The sequence below is a fragment of the Crocuta crocuta genome, unplaced genomic scaffold (genome assembly GCF_008692635.1).
Source record: "Crocuta crocuta isolate KB4526 unplaced genomic scaffold, BGI_CrCroc_1.0 scaffold251, whole genome shotgun sequence".
Taxonomy (NCBI): domain Eukaryota; kingdom Metazoa; phylum Chordata; class Mammalia; order Carnivora; family Hyaenidae; genus Crocuta; species Crocuta crocuta.
This window is the reverse complement of record NW_027527809.1, coordinates 343,823-366,979: the sequence shown is the minus strand read 5'-3', so window position 1 is coordinate 366,979 and position 23,157 is coordinate 343,823. Positions and strand designations below refer to the sequence as shown.

The 23,157-nt window shown below is 35.4% G+C and overlaps 1 protein-coding gene across 6 annotated transcripts in view; it reads left to right on the top strand.

The window, feature by feature from the left end:
• The window catches only part of KDM4C (lysine demethylase 4C), a 426,956-nt gene that overhangs the window by 276,165 nt on the left and 127,634 nt on the right, over nucleotides 1–23,157 (top strand). For all 6 annotated transcript variants that reach the window (XM_077774817.1, XM_077774795.1, XM_077774812.1 and 3 more), the window contains 2 exons: nucleotides 497–710; nucleotides 2,739–2,815. In XM_077774817.1, the coding sequence (XP_077630943.1) occupies nucleotides 497–710; nucleotides 2,739–2,815 (291 nt within the window). The remainder of the gene's footprint in view (nucleotides 1–496; nucleotides 711–2,738; nucleotides 2,816–23,157) is intronic.

Sequence of the window (23,157 nt, the reverse complement as noted above, 5' to 3'; positions counted from 1 at the left end):
TGCACATAGTATTTTCTTATTTAGTGACATTTGCCAGATCTTTCTGTCTTGATGTTTTAAAACTTCGTGGTGAGGTGAAAACCTTCAAAAATTCTGTAAAATTGCACAGATTAAAACTGTGGTCTTTGAAAACACTCTTTCAAGTGTGAGTAGGCAAAATTCATCAGTAAATTAAACCAGGTCTGCTAACCTAGTGCAAATAAAGAAGTGAATAAAAATTCATCAGAAAAATTGATGCTTTCCATTAACTATTTATGTAAGAGTATAGTTTTGTACAAGCAGATGTACAGAATGTCCTGTTTCTACAGCTTTAGCTTCTGGACAGGAGCCTGAAGAGGAACATGATAAAAAACTAATAGTTATATCAAGGAAAGCAACAGGAAGAACAGAAGCTGGAAGTTAGTGCATGGAACCTGTTAGTGGATTTGGGTGACCAGAACAAATGATGAACTTTTTTGCATGTTAATCATTCATGTGGGAATATTATGTTTTTCAGCCAGATAGCAGCAATGAAGAAAATGATTCTAGATGGGAGACAAAATTAGACGAAGTGGTTACTCCGGGAGGAAAGACTAAGCCCCTCATTCCAGAGATGTGTTTTATTTATAGCGAAGAAAATATAGAATATTCTCCGCCTAATGCCTTTCTGGAAGAGGATGGAACAAGTCTTCTGATTTCCTGTGCAAAGTGCTGCGTGCGGGTTCATGCAAGTAAATGAATCTCTCATTCATTAGTCGCTGGCTTTTCAGTGCTTCACATAGTCTTTTTCTCACCCATTTGCCCCCTGCCAAATGTATTGCATTGAACTATTGGCATTCTTAATGGTTAGATCATTCTTTCTCACTCTGCTTCTGATGAAAGTATGAGTAAGTATAATAATCCCTTTTTCTACAGTTTTGTGCAGTGTCAGTGGAGAGCAGTTTTGTTTGTTGTGGGCCTCCTTTTATGTACTTGAATTTTATTTATTTTAAGATATAATTTGGGGTGCCCGGGTGGCTCAGTCAGTTAAGTGTCCAACTTCGGCTCAGGTCATGATCTCATGGTTCATGGGTTCGAGCCTCACGTCAGGCTCTGTGCTGACTGCCAGCTCATAGCCTGGAGCCTGTTTCAGATTCTGTATCTCCCTCTCTCTCTGACCCTCCCCTGCTCACGCTGTCTCTCTCTCTCTCTCTCTCTCTCTGTCTCTCAGAAATAAATAAAACATTTTAAAAAAAAAAGATATTTTGTAGAAACTTAATTTTAAGCTCTGATGTTGATTCATGATTGTTTTTCTTTGTGACTTTTTAAAAAGAGAACAACATTTCTTTGGTGATTTGGGGAATTATTGTTAAACTTAATTATGAAGTTTAATTTTTAGTCTTTGTAAGGGTAAGAGATCTCTCTTGCCTTCCAGGGGAGAACAGTCGTTACAATTGTTTCACCCCCGGACTGAGATGGTAGGGCTCCATACCTGTCTCAATTTAGTATTTTCACATCATGGGATAAATGGCAGATAGAGGTTTTTTTTATTGGTCTGCCATGTAAATTCTCTGAAATGTGAAAAGGTATCTAAAGCATTTCAGTATTCCAGATCTCACCAAATTATGCCATATTAACATACTTATGTATGGCTTATCTTTGTCAATGTAGCTTACATACAAGGTAGGCATTACCTTCTGTATTTACCCCTAAGAAAAACCAGTTTTACACTAAGTTGAAAAAGCTTCACTATCTTTTATTAATTACATACTGTCAGCTTCCCCAAGATATTTGAACATAATGTACTTAAAATATAGCAACCTTCTTGTTGTATTTAGGTCAGTTTGTAACATGCACATATATACATATACACACATTCACCCTATATTATTATAAGTATATAACAACCAATTCATCATTTCACAAAAAACTAGGATTTAATTTTGATTCCTGAATGTACTAGCTATAGAATTTAGCCATAGTATTTCATAAACATGTGCCTGAACTAAACATTTTATAGCCTTGCTTAACTATGATAGGCTTTTCTTTGGTAATTACATTTCTGTAATTTTTTAAATTTAAATGTTATAGAAATTTGATACTAAAAATTATTTCTTTAAATCTTTTAAAACCCTTTGAAAGAAAGTCAGGGTAACACATGTTTGTTGTTACCATTTAATTGCTGCTTATATTTGCATCATCAGCTATCCTTACATAGTTATTTTCAGTCAGGCATATACTGAATAGACAAGTAGAATTGAAGGTACTCCTTCATCACTAACCATGAATTGTGCCTCCTCTGTCCCTATCACTGAAATTAAAGCTAATTAAACATTTTTGAAATGTAATTTTCAATTACATTAATTTGCAAAATATGTCACAGTTTATGTATTGTATCATTTTAAAGCTTCCCCACATTTTGTTTCATAAATTACAGCTGTTTTTGAAATATGTTTTATATGAGTAAAGGACTGGGCCTGACAATTTAGAAATTTACTTATTGCAAGAATTATCATCAGTATTCTCTGATAGCTATTAGGAGCATTTAGTAATGATTATGACCCATACTCTCATGTTTCCTGGGACTGATCTTATTAGTTATGAGGCATGAGAACCAAAAGTATCTTTGAGACAGCCTAGTTTATGTTTTGTCCTAAGCAGTGAGACTCATGAATGGTATCATGGTAGGAAGTTCTGCTTTTATTTATTCAGGGCTAAGATGTATAATATTGCCAAAATACGAAAGACCTAATTCATGGGTCCATACTTTTATTTTATAGGTTGCTATGGTATCCCTTCTCACGAGATCTGTGATGGATGGCTATGCGCTCGGTGCAAAAGAAATGCATGGACAGCAGTAAGTGGCGTATTTTAATACATTCTAACCCCTCTTCTCACTCTGCCTAGTGTGGTCACGTTTAAGTCTAGCAATAAGGTAAGGTTGTGCACATGCTTTTGTGTGCACTTCTACACTTACCTTCATTTCCAGTCTTTTCTTTCCAAATCATCCTTTCTGGTGGCTCTGTTCATCATAAAAATATTAAATAAATTTCTGGGTGTCACTTTTCTACTCAGGAGTTTACAGAGGTTGCCAGTTTATCAAAGCAAGTCTAAATATTCCTTCATTTTCTGACCTAGCTCTACTTTGCAGTTCTCAAAAATAAATATTCTAAGTAACAGGGGCGCCTGGGTGGCTTAGTCGGTTAAGCGTCCGACTTTTCACTTAGGTCATGATCTCGCGGTTCGTGGGTTCGAGCCCCGCATCGGGCTCTGTGCTGACTGCCAGCTCAGAGCCTGTAGCCTGTTTCAGAGTCTGTGACTCCCTCTCTCTCTGACCCTCCCCTGCTCACACTGTCTCTCTCTCTCTGCTAGAAATAAATAAATAAAAAATTTAAAAAAATAAAAAAAAAAAATTTCTAAGTAACAATCAAGGTAAGGATCCTCACTGACCCCTGATGAAACCATGCTCATATATAACTTTTCCACTAACATGTGGTCTTTCCCCAGTTTTTCACTCATGCATTCATACTTCAACAAACTTTGTAGTCTGTCCTGTGGTAGGCATTACCATGAACTTGAGACAAAATCTTTCCAAATCAAATGATACAGATCCCACTTGGGGGACACAGATTCCTTCTCATTTTAAGTTGTTTGTCCTGATGAACCCTGTTGAAACTTAGGTTACATCCAAGCATTAAGTTCTGTTCCACTAATCTACCCTGTCACCTGTTTTTCCATTTAATTATGTGCTACCTTGATATTTCTTTAAAATTCTCCTTCAAGAAATATCAAAACATTTTTGAAAGTTAGGACCTGTTAGATCTCAACATTGTTCCCTCACTCTTGATCTCAGAGAAGATTATAATAGTAGCATTTACTTTATTTCTCAGTGATCTCTAATGACAATGAATTAAATTTCTTTGCAACTAGAGTTAAAAACCTGAAGCACAATATAAGAAAAATGCCTTAATGATGTAAATTTATATCATGATATTTATGTTTAGCTCTCAGTGTTGAAAGAGACATATGGTGACTATAAATTAAACATGTCTGAGAATGCCTTTCTTAGTAATTTTAGCACTAGTATTCATTAGGTAGTGAGGGAAAAATGGGGGAAGTATGGACATTCTTTATAGCCCAAATAATCGGATCTATATGGTGTTAGAGGTACTATATCCAATTTAAGAAGTCTTTCATTAGTGGGTCTAGAAAACATTTTCATATTTCCTTTGATGTAATCATTATATTAACAAAAACTATGTAAATGTAGAGTTATCTTAAATTTGGGCAGGAAGTCTTGCTGTAATAAATACATTCAATTCTTATTTACCATGCATGCCTTGTATTTGAGGTATGAGCCAACATAAAGCTTTGTAGAATCAGTCTGGCCATGATGCCTCTGATTCACCATGAACTATAGGTTTAGAGATTAGAGATATTCTAATCCAGTTGACCAAGGCGTGAAGAATTCTCTGTTTCATCCACAGTTACTGCTTGACTCCTGTGCTTACACACTGAACAGTTCTGTTACCCAAGGTACCATTGTCTTTGCATGGCAGAGCCAGGGCCAGGCCTAAGCCACCCACCCTGATTCTCAGGTTGCTTCTGATAGTTTATGCTGCTTTCCTTTAGCATGTCTTAAGAAGGAAATACTAGATTAATAACTCTTTAGAACTGATTTAAAGCTTCTATTAATCTTAACCCCTCACACCCTGGGAAAATAATCTTTTAATGTTTTAATCTTGATACCATATAATCTTGATATCCAATTTGCAATAGAAATTGAAACTTTTTATTTTAAATGAAGTTTACTTTTTATTCTTTTTTGAGAGAGAGAGAGCAAGGGGGAGAGAGCATTCCTGCAAGCGTGCACAGGGGAGGGGCAGAGGGAGAGGGAGAAAGAGAATCTTGACCAGGCTCCATGTTTAGTGTGAAGCCTGATGCAGGCCTCAGTCTCACAATCATGAGATCATGACCTGAGCCAAAATTAAGTTGATGACTGACTGAGTCATCTAGGTGCCCCAGAAATGGAAACTCTTGCATACAATTTTACAATGATTTTTTTAGACCCACATAATGTGTCTCAGTGGAAATGGCCTGAATATACAGTGAACCAAGTGTTTTTCCAGTGTATCTATTTTAGTGAAATTTGTCTAGGAAGCTCTATTCCTACTTTTTTCTCCTTAGAAATCAGTGAATTGCAGTTTAAGTATTGCAGAGAAGTAACTGATAATATTTTAGCTTTAACTCCCTTACTTAGTATGGCTGTGTTACAGTATTAATTTTCAGTAGACACTTAAGTATGATTCTTTGGATTTTGTGACTGGAATGATTGCATTTTATTTTATTTTAATTAATTGATTGATTGATTGATTAATATATTCTTAAGTTTACTTATGTACTTTGAGACAACGTGAGTGGGGAAGCACCAGAGAGAGGGAGAGAGAGAGAAACCCAACCAGTCTCTGTGATGGCAGCACAATGCGGGGCTTGAACTCAGATCATGACCCGAGCTGAAACCAAGAGTCAGAGCATAATTGACTGAGCCACCTCAGTGCCCCTGGAATGATTGCATTTTAAAGTCTTTAGACCTGACTTCTTCAAGAATCAGTCTCACATTGTCAGTTTTACGTTCCAGAGAAGACTTACAGCTTTTTGTAATGGAGGCTCCAAAGGAGCCAATAGAAATCTAACAGTGCAAGGGTGGAGTCAGGTGATATTTCACTGCTGGTTTGTATGTCACTAACTCTCATTCCTAATTATTTTCTGGATTTTCTTTTTAAACATATTTTGTGAATGTAAGACTTATTCATCATGAATACAAAATATTCCAGTAGCATATTTTGCTTGGGATATATATTTATGCAACAAATGTGATTGTTCCAGCTAATTCTGTTTCCTTTTATGATGAGTACTTTGCGTATCTGGAGGATAAGAAGAAGGTAGGCTGAAATACCTTATATTTATCTTTATAAGGTATATGTGAAAATTTAGCATGGTTCTGTTTTTTAAAGATTCATTTTAAAGAGTTCCCATATGATGGATGAATGAATAAAGAAAATGTGATGTGTGTAGATAGATAGATACTGAAATTTCATATTCAGCCATGAAAAAGAAGGAAATCCTGCCATTTGCAACAACATAAATGGATCTTGAGAGCATTATGCTAAGTGCAATAAGTCAGAGAAAGAAAAATGCTATATGTTCTCATTTATATGTGGAATCTTAAAGAAAAAAAAACACTGAACTCATAGAAATAGAAAGTAGACTGATGATCACCAAGTGTGGAGGTTATTGGAGGCAATAGATATAGGTAGTTAAAGAGAACAGACTTCCAGTTTATTCTGGGTATCTAATGTACAGTATAGTGTCTATAATTAGAAATCCTATATTGTAGAGTACTGCACTTGAATGTTGCTAAGATCTTTAAAGTTCTTGCGACAAAAAAATAAATTAGTAAAAGAAACTATGTGAGGTGATGATGTATTGCCAAACCTTATTTTGGTGATCATTTCTCAATATGTAAATAAATCATCATGTTATACATTTTAAACTTATAATGTTATATGTCAATTATATTTCAATAAAGCTAGGCGGAAGAGGAGACTATAATAGTAACTATATCATAGAGTAATTTAATTTATCATTAGTAATTTAAAATTTGGAGGCAAAACATTGTAAGGATTATTCCATCTATTCCCAATTAATTCACTTATCATAAGGAAATTCTTATAGGGTTAGAGGTAGTTTATTTTGTCACTGTCCACTTGGGCAAGGTAACTGAGGACTTATGCAAGTCTGGGATCAATGCTCACAGACCAGCCATCTTTTTATTTACTAATTCTAAAGAGGGGCATTGCTCTGGCCCCAACTGTTCTGGTAGATTTTAAGTAACCAGAGGCCAGAACTTTGTCTCATTTACCTCTGTAGCACCCCTCACACCTGGTGCAATGTTGGATCATTTCTGAACAGGTAAGAAGTAAGTAAGAAGGTTGTGATCGCAGTGATAAGGGACCAGACCTTTATTTGTGGCCTTCAGTGCTCTCACTGTTTCCAGAGTTTTGCTTTAGTACTCTCTGTGTTTCATTTTGCTAACTTTTCTTTATCCATTTATGTCAGTTAAAAGAAGAAACAAGAAGCTGTATTGCAGCTTCAACTGAATATATTGGTGGAAGAGATTAGTTACAAATTTTAGATTGCACCCTAACTTGGATTCTAGGATTCTGACTCCATATCCAAATTCAAATGAAATGAAATTATATAAAGATACCCACAAATAACTGTCTTTCCTCATATTTAGGTTATACATCCAGTCATTCTAACTAAATATCATTGCTTTGTGCCTGTTTTCCTATTTCAGTACTGCTTAGGTAAATAGATACAACTATCTGAAAGCTACGTTTAAGTTTATGGCTTAAAACCCAGATGTATTGGGTTATTTTATTTTCAGCTCTCTTTTCAGCCTTTTTGTGACTATTTATAAAACTCATTTTGGAACAGTTTTTACTCTATTACAGTATCACTTGAGAGCACATGTTGAACATTATCAAGTTCTATAGACTGTCAACACTCCAGTTCTAGCATGTATTTATTATTTGAATTCTTAATGTGAATCTAATCACTTTTGACTTAAATTGCTATAGTTTGTCTCTAATCTGTTTATTGATTTCCACTGAATAATGACTACAGGTTACTAATTAAAAATGCTAATATTCTCATTATAAGAATATAGAATCTGTATTGTTTTCATTCAGGTTTTTTCCAACCATTTTATTTTTTATTCCTATACTGAAAAAATTTATTTTAAGTCTGGATATTTCTGTGAACTACCTGAATATTCCTTTAGGGTTACACATCTGCTCGTGAAGAAAGATGTTAGTTAGATATCTGGAATGGTAACCTAAATACTGTTATTCTAAAAATAAATAACCCATGTGCTTAATAATATATAGAGTAAGAATAGGATTTTCTATATTCTTTTCTGAAGAATTTATAAAANCTTTTCTGTGTGATGTATGGGCGCGAGTGCAAGTACGGAGCTCCTTACTTCTCCGCCATCTTGCCCCCTCCCTCTATATAAAATAGAATTTTAAAGGGTAAATAAATATAAGCATATTAAAGAGGTTAAAAATCAATATCGATAAGATTTTCTTTTTTTTAAATTTAAGGATAATGTAGTGGTCTGGTGGTTCTTTTCTTTCTAGGAAATTTGGATATTTCTTCAGGGACATTTCAGGGGCCAGGGGCTCTGAACTTTTGTTCTACTGCCATAAATGGTAGTGAAAACTGCATGTGAAGATTGGTAACTTATCATGGAGAGTCACATCATACTCAGATTTATGACTTTGACAAATCATAAGTTGCCAGCTTTCTGTCCTTGGCAGCATTACACCTATACTATAGTTTTCCATATTAAGTGTGAAAAATTTTAAATAAAGTATATATCATTTGTGCTGTGCCTTATGAGGGAGCTTTTTTATTATCTTAAATAATTCTTGGGTGGGCAGGGTAGACTCAGTAGCTCACATACTTATAATCTAAACAAAATCTAAATTAAAGAAAAATTTAAAGCAATGTAATGAGAAGGTTCTACTAGAAATTATATCAAAGATCTCTTTGACCCTAAAATCCCTTGAGTCAGTGTTGTTTTGTGTTTGCATTTTACTTTAATTAGCTTTCCTTTAGAATTGGGAGCCTTGAAGAAAACTAAATTTATTGTGCACTTCTTAACCTAGTCAGAGATGATAAGTAACAGAAAAGTATAGGAATAGAAGTGGCATGGGTTACTGTTAGCTGGAACAGTATAGTTTTTATAACTAAAGGAAATTTTTAACAAACCAGTGACTTCAAGGCATTACTATCACTTTATCTGCCTGCTGTTTGGAATGCATGACAATTTGCATTATCTTCTAATTTTTTTTTATTTCAGTATATCCTGTCATACTTAATTTAAAAGAATTTGCTTCAATATTTTTATTTGAAAGTATAAAAATATAGCTCTATATCATATTCTTGGGTAAATATTGCCATTTTATCAAAAAACAGATTTCGTAATGAAAAATTTAAAAACCCCTTTGGAGGTTAGAGTTTTCATTCTGTATAATGAAATGCACAAACTTGGTAATTGCACACATTTATTATCTATTGAAAACCATTTATTGTACTCTGTAGAATAATATAGTTATATATGTGTAACATTATATTTGGGGGCTTTTTTCCCCCAAAATGGTTTCAGGAAATCAAAACCCAAACATGAAATGTGTTTTCACATTTACTCACTGTGCCCTTTATTTTTCTTATTTGTTTGCTTTTTAAAATGGAGCAACAAATAGATATGAGCACGTTATACCTTGAAGAACATTTGGAATTTGCATTTTCTTTCCTTATAAAGAATGGAATATGCAATTACAATGATTAAAGATAAACATGTTGGTGTTTATTGTTTTACTGCTTGACTGTAAATAAGTGATATCTATAGATGGATAGTGGTTGCCGTTCATGCCCTCTGAACATAGCTATTTTATTTGACTCCTGAAAGAAAATGAAGTATTTTTTCTGCAGTAAATTATGGAAACTTAAATTATAGAAATTCTTGAAGTAGGTATTTAAAAAACTCACCCCATAGTGTCACTAAGGCTTGTAGACTGAAGAATCTAAGTCATTTGTTGAAATGCATTTGTCTGAACTCCTGATCTTTGGAGTATACCTTAGTCTGTCAACTCTTAGATTTCAGGTAAAAATGATCCACCTCTTAGAAATGGTGATTCTTCAGACCTTTGGGAATGATGGAGTGCCAACCTGTTTAGCTTTCTCTTTACTCTGCTTGATGGTTGGTGGGTGGAGGAAGGTGGTTTATTAGGTATAGTCTTTGGTTCCTACATTGCATTGAGACTGGGTCCTATAAATGGAGGTGCATCTGTTATGAAGCAATGCTAACTTAGCTATGTTGAATCTCAAGTAGTGCTTGACCTCTCTCTAAAGTAGGAGTTCTCTTAGGGTGGATATTAATAAAGAAAATTTGTATGTATAAGATTTATGTTACCTTTACCACATAACAACCATTATTCTCCCTCTTTAGCTCTCCAGGTATGTAAGTAAAAGTTTTGATAAAAGATGTTAGAAAGTACTAATAATTATGCTCTTAGAAGTCTTTTATCTTAGAAAAAGTTTTATTTTTCAACTTTTGACTGACAAATTCAGGATAACTCTTGATTTAAATATAAACTAAATAAGCAGCATACAGCTTCCATAAAATGTAATACTGACAAGGACGGACTAAAGAATTCTTCATCTCTCTCAAAAATCTCCTTTTAAAGATAATGAACCAGGATTTGAACAGTAAGCCTTTTACCCCTAGGACCACCTCACAATATGGTAAGATAGCCTGGATTCATGGGACTACTCAGGTCTTCAGATTTCTAGACCAGACTCTTTACTTCTCAGTTTCTTGTTTTTAGAGTGAGAAGAAAGCTAAGCAATTGGCCAGCTTTTGAACAATGTTTTTGAATGATTTTTGTCTGTTTACGTTGAAAATTAATCCAGCACTAACTTCTAGTGTAATTACACTAATTAGTTATCTACTTAATGTAAGATAATTAGCATTACTGGTGGTTGAGTTGAGCAGTTTCTTTACTCTTGTATTTACTTTAGTTTCTGCCCATAGGACCTTCCCCAGAACTGGATAATCTCCTGAATCCAATTTCCCAACTGACAACAGCATTGACATTTTTCTTTTACGAAGGGCTCTGAAGTGGCTTTGTAGATCAGAGACATTGATTTTTAGATCAGATTGGCTTATGGCCTTGAGAGGTCATGGTGGTGCTGCTGCTCCCTGTGATGTGTTTTATATTGTATTTTTTTTTTTTGTATTCCATAAGACATTGTTAAGACCAGGTGATGGGAGGCTGTCGGCCTAAAAGGCTGACTTTGATCCCCATATACAGTAAAACTAGTAGAAAAAGACTCCATTCTTGTTAAAGGCAGGGCATTTACAAGTGAGCAGTGGCTGTTTGTAGCCAAGTGGTTGCTTCTGTAACTGCTTCTCTCCATTGGGGTGTTCCTGTAGGATACTAGCCAGGACCATACTCTCCCCTTTGAAGAAACACACTTGAGTTCACAATGACCTCTTGCATCCTGAAGAGTCAGATTATTCTAAACAGCTGTGGTCTTAACCCTTGGCTCACAAAGTCCAGGGTAGTAATAATTATGTTACTTTAACCAAAAAGGACAGCACATTTGAGGGTACTAGTTATCCTGACAGCATAACTCTGATGTGGAGGCCTTCCTGTTAGGGAACTTCTTACAGGCTAAAAAGTCACAAATCATTTTTTTTCCCTGTACTTTCTTCTTCCTTTCAATAAACATCATTTTCCTTCCTCCCTCCACTTGGTAATGAGAGAAAGAAAGTCTACATAGCTTATTGTAAGTGGAACTATATTCATAAATAGCTTCTTGATTGAGAACAAATGCTTCATTAATCTTAAGTGCTTCAACCAGAGAGCACAAGTAAAGTCAGGAAGAATAATGACTGACATTATGGGGAGCATAGCATACTCTACTACACACCAGGATGTGCATGCCCAGAGGTCACTGGGCTACAAGGCACATCTCCTTAGCAATGAGGAAAGGGATCCCTAGGAAGAGTGGAGAGGGGAAAAAGCACATCTCAGGCATTTCTCATGAATAGCAAAAATTAGTTCAGTGGCAGGATGAAGAAATCAAATACTTCAATGTTTGTTATTAAAGGTTATGCTGAGAAGAAAGAATAAACCGGCTGGGTTTTTATTTGAAAGCCAAAGGTTGTATAGTTTTAACAAAGTAAGATACATGTTCAACTTGAGGTAATTTGCGTAGGTTCCTGGAAATATGATTATGTAAATGAATTAAGTTTCATATAGTTGACCTCTGACCAATCTTAAGTTATAGAGGTGTTTGTTGCCACTGAGCATGAGTCTAGCTTGTTACCCTGCTACCAGATAGTTGCTCTGTCAATCTCANGTGGTGATGAATTTGAAACAGAGTATGTATTTCTATTCTTCTGTTATATTTCCTTCATACAAATGGTTGTATGATGACGTTTAAATAATTACAATATAGTACACGCACCCCCATCCCCAAATGTCCTCGTCTAATCCCTAGAACCTATGGGTGTCTTTGTCGTGTTGCATAAAAAACGGAATTATGGTAGCAGATAGAATTAAGGTTGCTAATCAGCTGAACTGATGGTATCTGGGTACCCCCAGTGCATTCATAGTGGTAATTGTGGAAGAGACAGAAAAGGAGGTCAGAGTGAAGTGAAACGAGAAATGCTTGACATGCTCTTGCAGTCTTTGCAGATGGAGGAGGACCATGAGTCAGGGAATGCAGGCCACTCCTAAAAGCTGGGCATGGCAAAGAAATGCCTTCTACCCAAAAGCCTTCAGAAATGAATGACCCTGCAGACCCTGATTCTAGTTCAGTGAGACCCATTTTGGATTTCTGACCTACTGAACTGTATAAATTTGTGTTATTTGAAGTCATTAAATTTGAGGCATTTTGTTATTGCAGTGATAAAGAACTAATACAGCATTCAGTAGAAAGATAGCCTTTAAAAACAGTCATTCATTAATTTTCACTCTTCACCATTTGGCATTCCACTAGATATGTCCATTTCCAGTGTCCTCTCCCAATCTGAGGCATCTTTATTGGACTGTCTTCTGTGTTACTAGCCCACACTCTCTAGTGCCTGGAATCCAGCAATCCTTTACCTCCCTGTGACATGGGACTTAGTAATGCTCCCCACTTTTCAGTCTGTCCCTCCCCTTTTGTCTTTATGTCTCTTCTCAGCTACTGTGTGTCCTTGCACACACTTTCAGCTCTCCTCCTGCTTGCTAACTTTGTTATTCTCCCAAGGCACAACTCAGCCATCAACAGGTAAATTCTGTTATCTATCTGCTCTGCACCTGCACCCCTGCAGCTAAATATGGCTATGGAGAAACACCCAGCATGCATATTGCTCTTGCTTTCAGTTTGTAACTATTGATGTGTCCTCAGTGGTGCCAGTATTTCATGCTGCAGTCCCATCACGCATTCCCTCTACCACTCTCCCACTTGACAGTTTTATACCTGTGTCATCTGAAGCTTCCCATCTTCTCTCCCATCCTTACTCTCACCTTGTGAACATACTTTATATTTCACTGAACAACAGGAAGCCATCAGTGGAGATATGCAAGTTTCTGCCTGCATCATATCTACAGTATCTCTGGTCCTATCTGTATTACTCCCTCTCTTATATATACAATCATAGTTCCAGTAATTCATCCCTTTCTTTCCCATACCAACAGGATTCCCCTCTCTAAGTAATTCTCAATATCATCCAAACAAGCTATTATTTCTTCTCTTTTCATAAATCAAAAACCCTTCTCTTGATCCTTCTTCCCCACCAGCTCCCACTGTATCTCTCCATGTCTCTATGTATAGTAACACTCCTTAAAATATTTGTCTTTTATTCATTCTCTCCAGTCTTCTTCCCTCCTTCTCTCTTAAACTTATTCCAGTCACAGGCTTCGCCCACATTTTTGTAGAAATTTCGGATGTTTTGGTACCCTCGGTTGGCCTGGCTCCTGTTTGAAGAACTGTCCTTTGGCTCCCAGGACCATGGACACTCCTGCTTTTCCTATTCCTTTACCGGCCACTTCTTTTCATTCCCCAGAATTCAAAATACAGGCCTCTTCTCTCTACCAGCCCATTTGGTAATCTCATCTGTGTCATAGCTTTGATGGTTTTAAATAGCAGCCATTGATTAATGGTCATTGATGGTCTGCATTTGTCTGTGTCCACTCAGCCTCTCTCCTAAAGTGCAGACCTCTACAGCCAACTTCATGAGCAGTGTCTCTTTTTACATGCCTGAGAGATACCTCAAGTTCACCCTGTCCCACACTGAATTCTGGATCTTCTTCTCCCGCAGGCTTCTTATTTCTAAGCCTTCCAGCTGCTGAGGCCAAAATCTCTAGGGTTAGATGTGATGCTTTTCTTCTTCTCATATCCATATTTGTCTAACAGTAAATCCTACCTTGACTACTTTTAAAACGAATCTGGAATTCTGGCCACTTCTTAATTGCCTTTGCTCATATTAACCCAGACTGATCTACTCATTACCCCTTTCCTGGATTATGGCAGTAACCTATTAACTTCTCTTTTTGTTTCTAATCTTTTTTAAGAAAGTTTTTTTATTTCAATTCCAGTTAGCTTACATACAGTGCAGAATTAGTTTCAGGTGTACAATATAGTGATTCATCATTTCTATACAACACCCAATGCTCACCACTACAGGTGCCCCCCTTAATGTCCATCACTTATTTCACCCATCCCCCACCCCATCAGTTTGTTCTCTATAGTTAAGAGTCTTTTTCTTCATTTGTGTCTTTTTTCCCCACTTTGTTAATTTACTGTTTCTTAAATTCCACGTAGAGTGAAATCATATGGTATTTATCTTTCCCCAACTGACTTATTTCATGTAGCACTTGTTTTGCTCTTGAACCTTTATTGTCAGCTGTCAACACAGCCATTGGAATGACCCAATTTAAATGTAAGTCAGATGATGTCCTTGCTGTGCTCAAACCTTACAGTGTCTTGCCATCTCAGTCAGAATAAAGCTTTTGCCTTTTTTCATGGCCTGTGAAGCCTTATTAGTTAATCCCCTTTTTAAATTTCTGATCAACTTTCCTATTAGAAAAGGCCAAATCTGCTGATGTCACTTACCCCTAGATAATTCCATGGCCTGTTTAACATCCTCTACCATCTAAATAATCTGCTGATTTAGTTTGTCTGCTGTCCCAGCAGAAGGTAAGTTCATTGAGGGTGGGATCTTTATCATTCACTGCTATTATCCAGTACCTAGAACATGATAATTAACCAATATTGGTTGAATGAATGTATGTTTTCACTTGCGGTACAAAATCAATGTGGGTATTTAAATGGGAGAATTCGCTTGCTACTGTGAAATTCACGAGCCTATGGAATTTCCATTCAGAAGACACCTGCAAGAAACCTGTCGTGTAATTTCCTAATCACTCAGAATTCATGCCCGTCCTGTCCTTTTGTGAGATCCTATCCTCTTCTCAGTTCTGATAAATGAGCCATGTCTCTAGAATGGATGTTTTGTTGATCAGCACTTTATAAGCCAGGTTTCTGTTAATGTGATTAATTACTCTTTGTTTTCCCAGCCCAGACAGCCCTATTTTATGGTTTTGCATTTCTGTTATGAACATGTCAGATAAATAAGGGTGTGGAGGGGTACTTCAATTTTGTAATTTTTCTATAACACTGAAAATTGGCTTTACTGGCACTTACAGATATGTCAGCTAAAATGAGAGCTTCTTATGAGGCAGCTCGAGGATGTTGGTATTGGCATTTCTTTAACTAATGTTTTATAGAAGAGCCATTGGAACATGATTTCCCTCTACCACAAATAATGAACAACTGCGACAGCTGTATTATAACAATGTCCTTCTCATCATTATTGTTAATGTTGTGTCAGCACTTTGATTATAAACACTCTTTTTCATGGTTTAATAACTGAGCCATAAAGAAATCATTCCGAGTTGTAAATGGGTATACTTGTTGTTCATTGCAGTGGTGATTCTTTATAAAACCAAATTAAAAAAAAAATACTTGGTAATGCTAGAAGAGCATTTCGTGAATGGTGTTAGGTGAGGGAGAGGGACCCAAGCACAGGAGGTACAATGTTCAATATATGATCTGAATTTGTACTTTTTCATTCAGCTTTTAGCTGCCCTGGGGTAGAAGGATAAATGTAACAGAATGGCTCTTTTGATGCTGTACTTGAGAGACAGGAATTAGAGCTGTCTTATAGAGTATCATGTTGTGACAGGCATTTTAGTATTTGTTTGTTTTGTTTTAGGAGACATTGGTTCACTAGTAATATATCTAAATCTTTATAATAGTGAGTCATTTTATATTGGGTATTATTGTTCCTGGAAAAGGCATGCTCATTAAACATGAGATAAAACAAGACTGGCAATGAGCCCTGACTGTTGAATTTTATTTATTTATTTTGTACTCTTTGGGTGTTTCCAGAGGTTAGATTGGAAAGAAGTTTCAGTATACTGAAAGACTCCAGAAAAATCATAGTGCTCATTTAAAATTTTCATTTAAGTAGAAAAAATAGGATACACATCCACAGTTACATTAATTTTAAATTGCATGTATTTAATAGAAAAAGGTTAAATTTCCTTGTCTGTGGGTTTTCTCTTTTTTTAAATTATTGTTATTATTTTTTAATTTTAATTAAATCCAGGTTAGTTAACATATAGTGTAATAATGGTTTCAGGAGTAGAATTTAGTGATTCATCACTTACATTCAACACCCAGTGTTCATCACAACAAATGCCCTCCTTTTTTTTTTTTAAATTTTTTTTAAATGTTTTATTTATTTATTTATTTCTAGGAGAGAGAGACAGAGACAGTGTGAGCAGGGGAGGGTCAGAGAGAGAGGGAGTCACAGACTGAAACAGGCTCCAGGCTCTGAGCTGGCAGTTAGCACAGAGCCCGACGTGGGGCTCGAACCCACGAACCGCGAGATCATGACCTAAGCGAAAGTCAGATGCTTAACCGACTAAGCCACCCAGCCGCCCCAACAAATGCCCTCCTTAATGCCCATCACCCACCTAGCCTGATCCCCCAACCACATCCCCTCCAGCAACCCTCAGTTTGTTCTCTGTATTTAAGAATCCTAAGGGTTTGCCTTCCTCTCTGTTTTTATATCCTTTGATATCATTTAGATTACTCATGATCTCATGAGTGAAATCATATGGTATCTGTCTTTCTCTGACTGTCTTATTTCACTTAGCATAATACGTACTAGTTCCATCCACATTGTTACAAATGACAAGATTTCATTCTTTTCAATCACCAAGTAATATTCTATTGTATATATTATACCACATCTTCTTTTTTTAATGTTTGTTTGTTTATTTTTGATAGAGCAAGAGGGAGAGAACACATGAGCAGGAGAGGGGTAGAGAGAGAGCAAGGGAGACAGAATCTGAAGCAGTCTTTGCACTATCAGCCAGAGTCAGACACTTAACTGGATGAGCCCCCCAGGCACCCCTATGCCCCATCTTTTCTTTATTCATTCATCAGTCAGTGGACATTTGTGCTCTTTCCATAATTTGTCTACTGTTGATAGTGATGCTGTAAACATTGGGGTGCATGTGCATTTTTGTATCTTTTGGATAAATAGTAGTATAATTGCTGGGTCATAGGGAAGCTCTATTTTTTTTTTTTTTGGAGGGACCTCAATACTATTTTCCACAGTGGCTGCACCAGTTTGCACCAGTGCAAAAGTGTTCCCGTTTCTCCTCATCCTTGTCAGCATCTGTTGTTTCCTGAGTTGTTAATTTTAGCCATTCTGACAGATGTGAGGTGGTATCTCATTGGGGTTTTGATTTGTATTTTTCTGCTAATGAGTGATATTGAGCATCTTTTCATGTGTGTGTTAGCCATCTGGATGTCTTCTTTGCAAAAGTGTCTCTTCATGTCTTTTGCCCATTTCTTCACTGGATTTGGGTGTTGAGTTTGATAAGTTCTTCATAGACTTTGGATTCTAACCCTTTATCTGATATGTCATTTGCAAATATCTTCTCCCATTCTGTCAGTTGCCTTTCAGTTTTGCTGATTGTTTCCTTCTCTGTGCAGAAGCTTTTTTTTTTTTTTTTATCTTGATAAGGTCCCAACACTTCATGTTTGCTTTTGTTTCCCTTGCCTCCAGAAACAGGTCTAGTAAGAAGTTAATATGGCTGAGTTCAAAGAGGTTGTGGCCTGCTTTCTCCTCTAGAATTTTGATTCATTCCTGTCTTATGTTTAGGTCTTTCATCCATTTTGAGCTTATTGCTGTGTATGGTGTAGAAAGTAGTTCATTCTTCTGCGTGTCACTGTCCAGTTTTCCCAACATCATTTGCTGAAAAGACTGTCCTTTTTCCATTGGATATTCTTTCCTGCTTTGTCAGATAGTAGTTGGCCATACATTTCGGGGTCCATTTCTGGATTCTCTGTTCTGTTCCATTGATCTATGTGTCTCTTCTTATGCCAGTACCATACTGTCTTAATGATTACAGCTTTGTAATACAGCTTGATGTCCAAGCTGTCAGCCTGACAGGTGGACCTCCCTCCCAAATTTTATCTCTTGATGATTGTAGCTCTGTAATACAGCTTGAAGATTGGAATTGTGATGCCTCCAGCTTTGATGTTCTTTATCAACATTACTTTGGCTATTCAGAGTCTTTTATGGTTCCATACAAATTTTAGAATTGTTTGTTCTAGCTCTGTAAAGAATGCTGGTGTTATTTAGATAGGGATTGCATTCGGTGTATATAGATAGCTTAGGGTAGCTTTTCTTTTTTTTGATATGAGAATACTAAACATTGTTAGGAAAGTTTCAGATTCCCAACACTCAAATTCTCAACTCTGTTTTAAAGAAAACTACTCATACTGTTTTGTCAGTTGGCCTTTCAGATCTTTTCTATACATGCACCAATGTAATGGCTTGCTTTTCTTAGGGAACCCAAATGGTATCACAGTTTAACGTGCCTTAGTGTTTTCATTTAGTAATACATTGTGTCATTCTTAGTCATTCAATATTTAGGATTTACCAGATCCTTTCATTCCTATTTTAAATTTGAATCTTGATTCTATTCTTATTTAAAATATCTAAACATTACAAATAAAATCTAAGCAATTGATAATGCCAGTTCCTCACAAAGGTAATTGTTTTCTCAGTTATGAATAAATGAGATGATTGTACATTCTTCCTTCTGCACGAATATAAATGTTTAAAATAGATTCTAAGAAGCTGAAGTGATGACTCATACTTCATGTACATTTAAATTTTTGATTTATAATGCCAAATTACTCTCCAAATCCATCATAAAATCTCATATGCCCCCAACCCATAAGTTTTTTCTGATTTAAAAATCTGAAGATATATCTCATTATTTATTTTTCACCCTTTATTCTTCAAGTTGGATATTTTTCATGTGTTTATTGTCAATGAAAAGTCTTTAAATCTTTTGCCTATTTTTCAAAAGTGTGGGTTTTTACAAAATATTTTCTGGAAAGCAGTCTTTGTTTTCTATTGGAAATGTTTTCTTGTCTTATCATCTGAGATTAATTTATTTATTAGTATTTTATTTATCCTTTAGAACATTAAAATGTTGATATAGTCAGAATTTACTAATCTTTCCAATGCCTTTTATCTTTTAAATGTTATATTAAGGTGTCATATTTATTCTAAATACATCACTATATTTGCCTACAATTTATTTTAATACTTTTATAGTTGTTTTTTTGAGTTTAGATTAGTAAATCAGTTGTAATTTATTTTTATGATTCAGAGACAGATACACTGTCTTTGGCTCTGTCTCATACACATACACTCACATTTCAGTATTCAGTTGAATACATTATTGAATAGTTTGTGGTATTGAGTTTTGGTTAACTCTTTTTTCTAATTTTCTCTTAGGAGTAACCTACTTAACATATTCTTCAAGTTTTTAATTTAATTATATTTTTGGTTATGAAATTTTTATATTGTTTTTTTAAAATCATTTACTTATAGTGCCTTACTTACATTTCTAATACCCACATTTAGTTTTAAAACATATTAAAGCTCTTATTTTATGTCTTGTGCCTAAGATCATCATGTATCTATCTAATTTTATGTTTTGTTTCTTCTTCTTACAGAATCATGTTTTCTTACATGGCTTTTGATATTTGACTGTGAGCTCATTAATCCTTAGAATTGAGTATCTGGGAATTTTTTGTGACCTTTGTTATGGGTGGTGGCTGAAAATTATAATTTTCACTTTGAAATTATCACAATGCACCTTCCAGTAATATCACCCTACTTTGTGAAAAATGTTAAGAACTTTACAGCAGTGTGATTTCATTAAACCTCCTTCCCTTTATGATCTTATGTTTACCATTACTTACATTACACTCTACAACATTGTTATTTTTGTTTGAAACAGTCAAGTCTTTATGAAAGTTATAGTCTCTCTTTCTCTCTTTGTATCTTTGTGTTTTGAAAATACAAAATATTTATTTTATATTTATCCATGTATTTATTCTTTTTTGGTGTTCTTCGTTCTTTTGTGCCAATTCATGGTTCAGGATGGTGTTATTATCCTTCATTCTCTCAAATTTTTTGCCTCTATGAGATTGTTTTTATTTTATCTTTATTTTCAAGGGATATTTCCTTGGAAATGAATTCCAGGTTATCAGCTTTTTTCTTTTAGTATTATAGATATTGTTCCACTGCCACTTGTTTCTGGTTAGATAGCAAATGTAATTCATATAGTTTACTGAATGTGTCTTTTTTCTCCACTTTTAAGAAAATGTTCTTTATTTTATTTTTAAAAAATTTTTAACATTTATTCATTTTTGAGAGACAGAAAGAGACAGAGTGTGAGTGGGGGAGGGCCAGAGAGAGAGAGAGACACAGATCTGAAGCAAGCTCCAGACTCTGAAGCTGTCAGCCGAGAGCCTGAAGAGGGGCTCAAATCCATGAACTGTGAGATATGACCTTAGCTAAAGTCGAACACCTAACCAATGGAGTCACCTAGGCATCCCAAGAAAATGTTCATTACATTTGGTTTTTACAGTTTGACTATGTATTTAGATGTGTTTTCTTTATATTTATCTCTTGGAGTTTGCTGGGCATTTTGGATCTGTGGGTTGACATTGTTTTTACCACTTTTGGTAAGTTTTCTGCCATTTCCTCTTCCAATATTACTTGTCATCCTCTCTCTCTTTCTTCTCCTTCTCAGACTCCAGTTATACAGAAATTTAACAGGTTATTTTCCCTTAGATTTTTATTCCTCCTCCCTACTGCTTTTATTCCTTCTATTTCCTACTCCTGTCTTTAAAGCCATTTAAGTTTTATTCTCACAATTCCATTCTGCTTGGAAATCTATTGAATTCAACATTGCCGGTGTCATTTTTAAAATTTCTACTATTTACATTTGTGTTTTTAAAATAGTTTCTACAGCTTTGCTAAAATATTTCTATCTCTTCACATACGTTGTCTTTTTCATTAACTTCTTTAGCATTTTGAACATACCAGTATTAAACTCTCCATCTGATCAGTCCAGTACCTTGTTAATTTTTGTGTCTGATTTTATTGATTCTTTCCTTTCTTGATTGTAAATCATCTTGGGGTTTTTTTTTTTAGTGTCCCATGTGCTTTCCATGATTTTGTGCTGGATATTTTGTCTGTAGTAAATGAAATTTATATTATTTGCACAAAGGGCATGGCCCTTTGTCAGATTTCTACAGTAGGAATCAAGTCAGTCTGATTGTAGTTGAGCTGGGTCTGAACTTTAGTTTCAGCTTTAGTTTGATTCAGTCTACTCTATTTTGAGATGTTTTGAGGGTAGGATTTGGATTTTTCCCTTCAGCAGTGTCTGTTCTCTGAGCACTGTGGAAACTCTAGCATCTGTCTGCTTTTCATAACTGAGTTTACAGCTTTTAGAACTATAGATCTCTCTTGCTTTAGAGCCTAGCTGCCTGGATTTAGGGTTCCTGGAGAGTGTTCTTTTCTCTCCAGCTCTTGCTTTTTGCACCTCAAGAGAATTATTAATGACAGATCTATATTTTGTTCCCTGCTAAACCACTATATCTAGATAATTCACTGGCAATGTTATGTGTAAGTTGTCTAGAAGCACAATTAACCTTTCACATATATAACCACTGTTCTTGTATTTATTGTGTGTTTGTGGAATGCTTTACATTTATTAACTCATTTAGGGAAGTAGTATTTTTCCCCCTTTTATAGATAAGATATCTGAGGTAAGGTCATACCACTAGTAAATGACAGAAGTGTGATTTGAACCCTGACTATCTGCACCTTATTAAACATCAGAATATGGCCTGGCTCTGCAGTGTTACTATTGTTCTTCTCAGTTAAATTGGATTCACATAGCCCAGACTAACTGAAATGTTGTTTTGCCTAAAATTGTATCATTCTTCAAAGGAAGGAGTGGACATAAATATAATGGTCTTATACCCGTGAGAATTTTATTCACTAGATTAATGAAACAAATGGGAATACAAATTGTTAATTGATACATGCTACTTGTAACAATTTTTTATGATATGGGTTCTTTTGAGGGGATTAGTTAAAAAATGAATTCTTAGTCACTTGTAGAAATGAGGAAATGGGGACTTGGCTATACCCTTTATCATTTTCTTCTTCATAGTTGGCTTAAATACACACTGGTCTCCTCCCTTCCTAGACTGTGAGCTTCCCAGGGCAGGCACAGGTCCCTGCTTACTTGGGCACTCTACTTTGAAATCTCGTGCCTTCCCTTACACCAACAGGCAGACGATGCTGGAGAAAAATAGCCTGGACATGTGCTCAGGAAGATCTGAGTTTGAACCCCAGTTATTCTTTTGCTGGTTAGAAAACTATAATGTGGATCAAATCCAGCTCACTGCCAATTTTTGTAAATCACATTGTTATTGGAATGCAGCTAGACCGATTTGTTTACATATCACTCTACAGTGTCAGAGTTTAGTTGCAACAACTCTATAGTTGTGCAAAGCCTGAATTAATAAATATCTGGCCATTTACAGAAGAAGTTTGATGGCTCCTGGATTAGGCAAGTTACCTAATCTCTTGAATCTTAGTTTCCTCATAAATGAAGTGGGTTATAAATTACCTGATAAATTCATGTTAAGGAAGGGAGGTATAGTATATGATGTTTCTGGCATGGTAGCTGGAGGGAATTAGGCCTTTAGTTAGTCTTTATTCTTCTAATAGAAAATACTTATTATTGATAACCAGTTTAATGAATCAGTGTCCTGCAGGACATTGTCACTCTGTATTCTCATTCAGTCCTTTCCTGATTTAAAAGATGAGTGATTTACTTGAACAATTAGTATATTTGGTAGGTGTCAGCCTTTATGTATATCAGGCATTGTATGGATTCTTAAGAAACCTTGGCGCTACTTTTCCTCTAAGGATTAACCTTTTAAATTTTAGAATTATTAGTTTAGTTCCCTGACAATAAAGAACTATTTAGAAAAAGGAAAGAAATGTTAAAAAGTATCCTATCTGATATTGCCTTATATTGTGTTATAAACATAGGCATTTGAGGCAAATTCATCTATAAATGAATGATTTGACAAATTGACATGTTT